General features: G+C 42.9%; 1 protein-coding gene across 1 annotated transcript; it reads left to right on the forward strand.

Annotated features, from left to right (window-relative positions):
• Positions 1-2,435: 2,435 nt before the first annotated feature.
• Positions 2,436-2,996, forward strand: LOC310697156 (interferon alpha-21-like; the record flags this gene model as incomplete). The annotated part of the gene is made up of 1 exon (XM_083483475.1): positions 2,436-2,996. The coding sequence occupies one exon, from the start codon at positions 2,436-2,438 to the stop codon at positions 2,994-2,996; it is 561 nt and encodes a 186-aa protein (XP_083339601.1).
• Between the last annotated feature and the right edge of the window lie 7,537 nt (positions 2,997-10,533).

Below are 10,533 nucleotides of genomic sequence, written 5' to 3' on the forward strand. Positions count from 1 at the left end.
TATCATTTCTAGGGATGTTTAAATATCTGCCCTTAACAAAAGCTGAGGGAAAAACATTCAGTCTGGCTGACATAAATGTCCTGCGTTGGGCTGGAATTATAAACTCTGAGATATAAGTGATCCTGTTATCGTTTGTATGAAAACCATAGAACTTGGGGGAGCAGATTTTATTTACAGCTGACTCAATGTTTTGTTTTTCAATATCCCTTAATCTAATTTGGATACATTGCTCACTAGAATTATACAATAATTCCAAGTCAATACCAATAGATCTATTTTTTTCTGTTTATGAGCTGGAGCCGTCTGGATTTATAGGAGTCCTTAAGTAAATCGGAAAGCAGACTTGAAGGGTGGGAACGAAAACAGCAACGCAGCCTGTATTTTATAGTGCTAGTCCATGTCCAATATACCATCATGTGTATACCGAATTCTGCACACATTTTCTCATACTTGATTGAATTTGGGAGCCCAAGGATATGTCTCAAGAAACTTGAATGTATCTTATCCAAATCACTATTATATGCATGTATCCATATTGGGATCCCAAAAAGACAACACTTTAGCTTGAAAAATCTGAACGGCAGCTGGTATAAATTGGTTACCTTTCTGAAAATAAAAGCAAGCTACAGCTGAGGAGGTACACTTTCCCATGCTCAGTTGGGGTAACCAACATCTTCTGAACTGGTGCACTTCCCATGTCATTCTTTGCTTTACCTTTCCTCTACCATCAGCAGTAGTAGGGTTTTTTATTTTATTTTATTGACCGAAGACATTTTGCTGCTTGAGGCAGATCAATTCTCTCAAGCTGTGGAAATTCCACAAGGCCTCCCCAAACTCAGCATCTGACAAACTAAAAGTGAAATTTGACCAGAGAGAAATTAAGCACAGTCAACAAGTATATGGATGGAAACAGTGAGAAAAACCAAAACTGACAAGCAGAAAACAGAAATGATGACATCTCACTCCACCAGATTACAGATGCTTTTATTCTGAAAACACATTCCATGAGTCATCATCTGAAACACGTGCGGAAGAAACTCTTTGAGCCACAGCTCCCAACCACACACATGTGGGCACACGACTCCCTGGATGGATTGTCTAATAATTTTGCCGAGATGGTGCAGACAGAAAAACTGATAAATATCTAGCATTGATAAAGCACCGCAAAACATTTTCCTTATTTTTTTCTAAGCCACAGTATATGCACACCCTGTTTGTCGGATTTTCTCTGCGGTGTGTTGTATTTTAATTTGCCATTGCCAAATCCCAATTTATTCCATTTAGCATAGTGGGAATTTACCATTCCTAATTGAAAGAGAAAATGCTTTTCTTCTACTCTTCTGATTTTCCTGGCTCCGTTACAGTTAAACATTCCTGGTTTTCAAATGATACACAAATACATTTTTTTAAGTGATGCAGACCACCCTGCAAAGCCTTGTTGCAGGATTATAAAAGGAAAGTTAAACTAACTACAGCAAGCAGAGCATGTTAAACTAGTTGGATTAGTTTGTGAGAGAACAAGGGAGGCGTTCATGGCGAGTTCCAGCACCTCTTTTTTTCTAGAAAAATAGCACTGATGATGTACACACACACACCCCTGCCCAATTAAACAATTTTTTAAGCACACCGATGCCCAGTGCAATTTTTTTGAAAGGGGACTGTTGCTGTTGGTTATTTGTCTTTAGTTTAGATCTTGTGATTTATGTAGAAATTGTTCAGTTTGGATGTAAAGTGGTACCACGGGTTACATACACTTCGGGTTACAGACTCCACTAACACAGAAATAGTGTTTCAGGTTAAGAACTTTGCTTCAGGATGAGAACAGAAATCGTGCTCCGGCGGCGCAGCAGCAGGAGGAGGTCCCATTAGCTAAAGTAGTGCTTTAGGTTAAGAACAGTTTCAGGTTAAGTACGGGCCTCCGGAACGAATTGAGTACTTAACCTGAGGTACCACTGTATATTCTTTATTTATTGTTTATGAATACTTTTGTTAAGTTGCAGTTATATATTTTTTTCATGTTGTAAGCCACCTTGAGCATGGTTTGATGTGTGGAAAGGAGGCGTGCAAATAAAATTATGTATGTATCCAGTGGTTTTTTTCTGCGGCGACACATACCCCTAAACGTTTTCTGAATCTAAGATTGGCTTCATCAAGGGGCAGTATTTCAATATGAGTAGTACCCCTAAACATTTTTAAGAAAGAAAAAAACCCACTGTATGTATCTATGTATGTAATGGTGCCCCAGAGTGCCCAAAAGTACCAGATACTTTTTCAATACAAAATGAAAATGAAAGTTTCAGGAAATGAGGTAGAGAAACTGTACTGCAGCCCAATACATAAATTCACAGGCATGGCTCTACAGCACAATGATCTCAAGAAGGTCTTGAAGACGCTCTAGCCCTCCAGCCTCTCCATACAGCCCACCAATGGCCACCATGGGTCTGCAACAAGTTGGCCTCTTGATTCTGCTTGCCTCTGGAGTTGTAACTCTGAACTGTGATGAAATTGTGCAACATCAAAAAGGTGAGCTAAGGAAGACCAAAGAGCTTCTGGAAGCAATGATTGGAGGACCAGCATCTCCCCCAGAGTGCCCAATTACAGGTATGCCAGACTTTGGCTCCCCCATAAGAAGCACCTCGAGACCCAGCAAAGAGGATGCAAGGATGGCGATAGGGCTGATCTTCAAGGAGACCCTCCGTGTTTTTCAGCTGAATTTCACCCAAGCCAACTGGAACACAACGGTCACAGAACTTTTCCAAATGGAGCTCCACCAACAAAGTCAATGGTGGGAGAGGTGTTCTGTTGCACACACTGGGAGAGAGGCAAGACTGAAAGATCCTCGTGTAAAACTAAACCTGATGATATACTTCAGGAAACTCCAAACGTTCCTGAGAGACAAACAATACAGCCTTTGTGCATGGGAGGCTGTGCGAAATACTATTTCGGTGAACAACTTGGTTCTTCTTGATCAGCTGCTCAAATCTGTCTCCGACTAAGGTAAGTTAGGCACTTTATATACAAAAAGGATACATTTCGTGGAAAAAGTAATGACACAGGTGCATGTAATTTGTTTAGATTAGCCTGTAGTTTGGGTCATTTAACCATCTAGTCTTTTCAATGATTGTTGTTTATTGTTTAGTCGTGTCCGACTCTTTGTGACCCCATGGACCAGAGCACGCCAGGCACTCCAATCTTCCACTGCCTCCCGCAGTTTGGTCAAACTCATGCTGGTAGCTTCGAGAACACTGTCCAACCATCTCGTCCTCTGTCGTCCCTTCTCCTTGTGCCCTCCATCTTTCCCAACATCAGGGTCTTTTCCAGGGAGTCTTCTCTTCTCATGAGGTGGCCAAAGTATTGGAGCCTCAGCTTCAGGATCTGCCCTTCCAGTGAGCACTCAGGGCTGATTTCCTTCAGAATGGAGAGGTTTGATCTTCTTGCAGTCCATGGGACTCTCAAGAGTCTCCTCCAGCACCATAATTCAAAAGCATCAATTCAACATAATTATCCTCTAAATCTTTTTGGACTCCAACTCCCATCAGCCTCAGTCACCATGACTAGGGCTTGTGGAAGTTGTCGTCAAAGCAGCCAGAAGGCACCAGGTAGGCAAAGCATGTTTTTGACTAACAATATCTGAAGCCTCGTTCCTCTTTAAAATGAAGGCAACTATCATGGACTGTACAACACAGGCAAACCATTTCTTTGCAAGTTGTCTTAAATTCATTGACTGATGCAAGGCATTTATTAATGCCCCAGTTGGAAACATCTCTCTCACTATTTTCAGATGGGGTTTAAATCCTGTTAGCTTTGCACAGGGGCACCAACTGTAAGGGGCACTGGGGGCCCAGGCACCCACCATTTTTTTTCTGTGGGTACCCAGCCTCCACACACACACCCCGTTGCTGCAACAGGAATTGACGCCTCCATGCCCCACTGCCACCACTAAACTCAGTGGGAGCAAAGCTTGCACCTCTGCTCAGTGGCATATGTGGTGGCATAGCTGTCAACCGTCCCTTATTTGGCAGGAAAATCCCTTATCCCAGCTCCGTGTCCAGCTGCTGTCCCTTATTGATGATGTCCCTTAAATTTCCTGGGTTTCAAAGGAAGCAGCTCCTCTCCCTCCCTCCCTGCCGGCCAGGGAGGAAGGAGGCTCCAACTGTGTTGCTTGGCTGCATTGCTCACCCAATAAGGAGTCTAAGAACGACTGGGGGGTGGAGCTTGCATGCCTTGTGCTGATCAAATCGGCCACATTGCCTGGGGACTCACTTTTGCTCAGTGCTTCCCAGCGGAGAGGTGACGGTGGTTTCCCTTGCTGCATCCCCTTTGCTGGGTTGCTGCGCTGTGGGAACCACCGCTTGAGGCTTCGTTTGGCTGCTGGCTGGGCTTTCTGCCTTTGGCTCGGAGGGGCTCAGAAGTTGAACCTACCTGTGCTTGGAAAATCCCTTATTTTGGCTGCTGATCCCTTATTTTCGAGGCTGCTGGTCCCTTATTTTCAAATCTGTAAGTTGACAGCTATGTGTGGTGGGGTAGTTGGGTAGAGTGCCGTCTCTTGCATTTCTGTTGCCTGAGGCAGGAGCTTCAATCTACATCATGGGTGGGCAGGCTCTGATGGAGATAGCTTCCTGTTCTTTGTTCCCAGTACCTCCTAAATAATAGAATTGTATGGTTGGGGTTGGAGGTCATCTGGTCCAAACCCCACTGATTCTGGGAATTTTGCAATTTCAGCATCCTTGACAGATGGCCTTAAAGCCTCTGCTTAAATACCTTCAGTGATGCAGAGCCCATCATCTCCCCAGGTAGACCATTCCATAGACAACAGGTTATTGCTTCCTTGACCTGTGCATTCAGAGTTGTCTTGTAACTTTTGAAATATGATCGGTAAAAGAGCTCAGAGCTGTACAATGTGTCCTCACCTCAGGGAAGAAAATCATTACTCTATGGACAATGGTCTTCAAAGTTTCATTTTCTTTTAAAATAATTTTTGTTATGAGTATATGGATAAAAATAAAAACTTAATATCAAATATCTTTTTATGCAACATTAGTCTAAATAAGATAAAAACGTAGCGAAAGGGGAAAAGGAAAGAGATACGAAGAAAGAGATAGAAAAAGCTTAAAAGGGAAACAGAGAAAAAGGAAAAGGGAAGAGAGATATAAGAAGAAAGAGATAGAAAAGGTTTAAAAGGGAACATAGAAAATATAAAGTTCAGAAACTAAAGAACTTCTGGTTCTTCATCTGTTCATTATATAAAAAGCAATATTCACTTCAGTCACTCCAATATAACACCTAACAAAACCATTTTCTATAAACAAACATTACCTTCAACCCCCAAATCCAAGTGTCTTTATTTCTTTTTCTTTTTCATTCAAAAAGTCTGAGAGTTTTCCTATCTTTAATCAATGTTGACAAGGACAAAACATGTCAATTTTGCAATCCCAGATAAGTCTGTTAATTTTAACAACCATTCTTCCATTGTTGGTAATGATGAATCTTTCCATCTTTGTGCATATAATTGTCTAGCTGCCGTAATCATATATTGAAACCAAGTTCCATAGTCATTTTCTAATTGTATATCCATTCTGGTTTCAGTTGAAAGGTAATCTTAAAAATTCTCTGTATTAGTGGATGTATTTGTATCCAATCAATTAATCAATGCTTTTTTACATGTCCATCAAGCATGATAAAATGTCCCATTTTCTTTTGCATTGCAGGCAGTGGTTCAAAGAGGTCTTTGAGCTGCTCAAAATGCACTGTTTCATCTATGGAAAGTATTCATCTCACCCGCTGCTTATTCTAGCAAAAGAAAGAAATGGATAAGGAGGAAAAACTTGAACTTGAAATTTGCACTTTTTATCTCATTGGAAACATTCCTGTTATCTACACACATTCCACAATTGCTTTCACAAATTCAGAAGCCGGAAGGTCCAAATGGAGATTCTGGAACTGACTGAAAACAGCATCTCATCAAGTTACAGAAAAGAGCAGCATGGAAGGCCACTGGAAAACCCACCTTTTTCATAGAAGAGCAACTCCATCACCTGTCGAATGTCAAGTCTCAAATGCTTCTGACTGGAAAGACGATCTCTCACACAAGTTCCATCGATATGAATCAGTTTTATGTCCAAGGTGGACTTGGAGGAATGATTTGCCTAGCAAGATGAGGGTGGGGGGACCTTTCCCAGATGGAAAATTTTGAAGCCCACCAGACAACTTTGAGGCTGCCATACAATAGACTCTGTCCGAAGAGAGCGCTCTAGAAGAGATCTCTTCACAGTCCGTTTCAGCCTCCCGTTCAATTCAATACAAGCAAACACAACCACCATTTCTGGCTCTAAGGATCCATTGGGGTGCAAGCCAGCCTAGTACAAGATTCAAGTTACCTTTGAGAAAAATGCTACTTGATATTTAACTGTTACCTGACTTTTGCTATATATTTTTTAAAAATATTTGCCACCACCTCTATTTATTTGTTTAAATTATATTTTGGTTAAAACTGTATTTATTAAACAAGCATTTAATATTCAGGTATTATTTATATAGGTGTTATAGCTTTAACTCCTAAAGTGACTTTATTTTTCTATATGTTTTTGTGTAATAAATGTTTTCCTATGAAATGGAATCCCAATTCCCCCCTGGTTGAATTTTGTAGCTTCTGGGTGCTCTAGAGAGAACTGCAATTGATGATTTTCTCTCATTGGAAATTGTTCTTTGATAGTTCACCTGACCCTTCTTTCTAGTTTTGTTGCCTTATTATTATTTTATTGGTTATACTCTTCCCAGTCTCAGAAATATTTTATTGACAAGCAGGCTACACCTTCCTTCCTTCCTTCCTTCCTTCCTTCCTTCCTTCCTTCCTTTCGCGTGTCCCATATTCCATACCCTCCAACTTTTCTCCAATGAAACTAGGGATATTCTAATGATGATGATGATGATGATGATGATGATAATAACAATAATAATAACAATAATAATAATAATAATAATAATAATAATAATAATAATAATAATAATAATACCCCATCTATCTGACTGGGTTGCCACAGTCACCCAGAGTGACTAAACTACTTCCCTATCCAGGGCTGCCTTCAGATGTCTTCTAAAGCTTGTCTAGTTACTTATCTCCTTGGCTTGGGGGTTGCATAACTCCATACTGTCCAAGATTTCTCCAATGAAAATAGGGACATCCTATGAAAAACCAGGACATTCCAGAATCAAATCACTGCTTCTGTAAATCTGGGACTGTCCCTGGAAAATAGGAACACTTGTATGCAGTTGAAACAACAGAAGCAGAGATGACAACTTGAATAAATTACTGGGGAGGCCCCCAGGTAAGCCTTGCCCCACATAATTGATCACAAGACGCGGTACACAAACACCATTTGAATGGCAATGACCATTAACTTGGGAGGAGGTGGCACCCTAATATATTTAGTCCCTTCAGGCCCTAGGAATCAGCACCTATGGACAGAGGCTATTCAGATGTTATCCATAAAGGGCCCTTGATAGATGCAAGCAATCATGTGTGGATTAGACCTCTACAGACTAATATAGACAGTGTAGCTCAAAGGTGGAAGTGAAAGCTGGACCATAAAGAAGGCTGATCGCTGAAGAATTGAAGCTTTTGAATTCTGGTGCTGGGGGAGACTCTTGAGAGTCCTATGGACTGCAAGAAGATCAAACTTACCCATTCTTAAGGAAATCAGCCCTGAGTGCTCACTGGAAGGACAGATTGTGAAGCTGAGGCTCCAATACTTTGGCCACCTCATGAGAAGAGAAGACTCCCTGGAAAAAAGCCTGATGTTGGGAAAGATGGGGGGCACAGGAGAAGGGGACGACAGAGGACGAGATGGTTGGATAGTGTTCTCGAAGCTACCAGCATGAGTTTGACCAAACTGCGGGAGGCAATGGAAGATAGAAGTGCCTGCCGTGCTCTGGTCCATGGGGTCATGAAGAGTCGGACACGACTAAATGACTAAACAACAACAACAAGCTCAAAGGTGGGGAACTTCTGGCACTCCCTATCCTGTTGGACTCCAATGGTCAGTTTAACCAATGGTCAGGATGATGGGAGATGGGCTTCAGCAGCACCTGGAGGTTCCCCACTCCTGGTGTAGACCACCAAAGCTTCTTACTTCAATTGGGAGATAAACCAATGTACCCAAATGAGCAGAAATGAACTAGCTTACTAGGATCAGCATTTGCTGCCAAGGCCGCACTTGGGGATGGGCAAAACCTTGAAGCTTTGCTCCTACGTTTATGGAAGGAAGGTGACACTGATCCAGTGTTGTTACAAGTCTATAGTAAGAGATGCAATCTCCGAAAACGAGAGTGAAACAGTCTTCATGCTCTATCGCTAGAACATGCAGTCAATTAAAACAGCTATTGTTAGTCAAATGGTAGGGTTTCTTTGATGTTTTTGGGGTTTTTTTATTGCTTCACTTCTAGGAAAGTTATTTTCGGTGCTAAAGAAGTCCTTTCCCAATGGGTTGTAGATCTTGCTTGCAATTTTCTACAATATTCCACTGTGTTCCTATACAGGACGCTAGAGGGCAACATGAGACTACAGCTGCCCCTGCTGAAAATTTGTATCCTAGCATGAACAAATTTGAAAGGACAAATGGGACCTGTAACAGAATGTGGTTGTGTGGGATGCTGCTGTTCAGGGTTCAAGCCAGCTAGCCATGGTCTGTGCCAGGCTATTCCATTCTACTGCCCATTACCAATTTTCTAGTCTCTTTTCCCCCACCCCAGACAGACACGCCACATTCTGCGGTCACTGAGCCTGTCCAGAATCCCCTGGTGTGCTTTGCAGCACTGGAGGGGGAATGCCCTCTGAGGGATCCCCCCAAAAAACTCTCCTTGCATTTCTTGTTTTTCAGTGGCCCTGTTTGGGCTACAGTCCGGTTGGCACACAGAAGGCTGATCACCGAAGAATTGATGCTTTTGAATTATGGTGCTGGAGGAGACTCTTGAGAGTCCCATGGACTGCAAGAAGATCAAACCTATCCATTCTGAAGGAAATCAGCCCTGAGGGCTCACTGGAAGAACAGATCGTGAAGCTGAGGCTCCAATACTTTGGCCACCACATGAGAAGAGAAGACTCCCTGGAAAAGACCCTGATGTTGGGAAAGATGGAGGGCACAAGGAGAAGAGGACAACAGAGGACGAGATGGTTGGATAGTGTTCTCGAAGCTACCAGCATGAGTTTTGACCAAACTGCGGGAGGCAGTGGAAGACAGGAGTGCCTGGCGTGCTCTGGTCCATGGGGTCATGAAGAGTCAGACATGACTAAATGACTAAACAACAACAACCTGTTGGCACTCACCAAGAGAGTTCCTTCTTGAAGATAGGAGACCTGGAGACACCAGTGGGCATCCAGCTGTTGAGTTGAATGGAACCTAAGCACTCACAACGTTCTTCCAATTACACACACACAAAAAGAGAGCACATCTTCTCAATTCTCCAGTCCAAGCAATCGTCAAGTGGACACAATAATAGCTATTTACTGTCCTCACCAATAGCCGACACAGGACAGCGGTATGCTTGCTGGTGGAAATGAGCTCAACTGGCACATAGAAATCAAATTATTTATGTAAACAATTGCTTAATTATAACTGTCTCTAAGCAGTTTACAAGAGAGACAATAAACAGCTAAAAATAGGATAAGACAGAGGATGAGATGGTTGGATAGAGTTCTCGAAGCTACCAGCATGAGTTTGGCCAAACTGCGGGAGGCAGTGGAAGACAGAAGTGCCTGGTGTGCTCTGGTCCATGGGGTCACGAAGAGTCAGACACGACTAAACGACTAAACAACAACAACAACATGGTATTTACTGGGACGCGGGTGGCACTGTGGGTTAAACCACAGAGCCTAGGATTTGCCGATCAGAAGATCAGCAGTTCGAATCCCCATGACAGGGTGAGCTCCCATTGCTCGGTCCCTGCTTCTGCCAACCTAGCATTTCGAAAACATGTCAAGTGCAAGTAGATAAATAGGTACCACTCTGGCAGGAAGGTAAACGGCGTTTCTGTGCACTGCTCAGGTTTGCCAGAAGTGGCTTAGTCATGCTGGCCACATGACCCGTAAGCTGTACGCCAGCTCCCTCGGCCAATAAAGCGAGATGAGCGCCGCAACCCCAGAGTTGGCCACAACTGGACCTAATGGTCAGGGGTCCCTTTATGGTATTTACTTGTTTTTATCCTGAGATCTTATGATGAAGGGCAATATATAAATCTAATAAAGAAGAAGAAGAGGAGGAGGAGGAGGAGGAGGAGGAGGAAGGGGAAGGGGAAGGGGAAGGGGAAGGGGAAGGGGAAGGGGAAGGGGAAGGAGAAGGAGAAGGAGAAGGAGAAGGAGAAGGAGAAGGAGAAGGAGAAGGAGAAGGAGAAGGAGAAGGAGAAGGAGAAGGAGAAGGAGAAGGAGAAGGAGAAGGAGAAGGAGTACTATTGTTCTACAATAAGAGGTGCTGGAACTCACAATGGATCCCTCCCTCATTCTCTTAAAATGGCGATGGCGCCCACCTGAGATGTGCCAGA

This window comes from Podarcis liolepis (assembly GCF_965112155.1).
Source record: "Podarcis liolepis genome assembly, chromosome: 17".
Classification (NCBI taxonomy): Eukaryota; Metazoa; Chordata; class Lepidosauria; order Squamata; family Lacertidae; genus Podarcis; species Podarcis liolepis.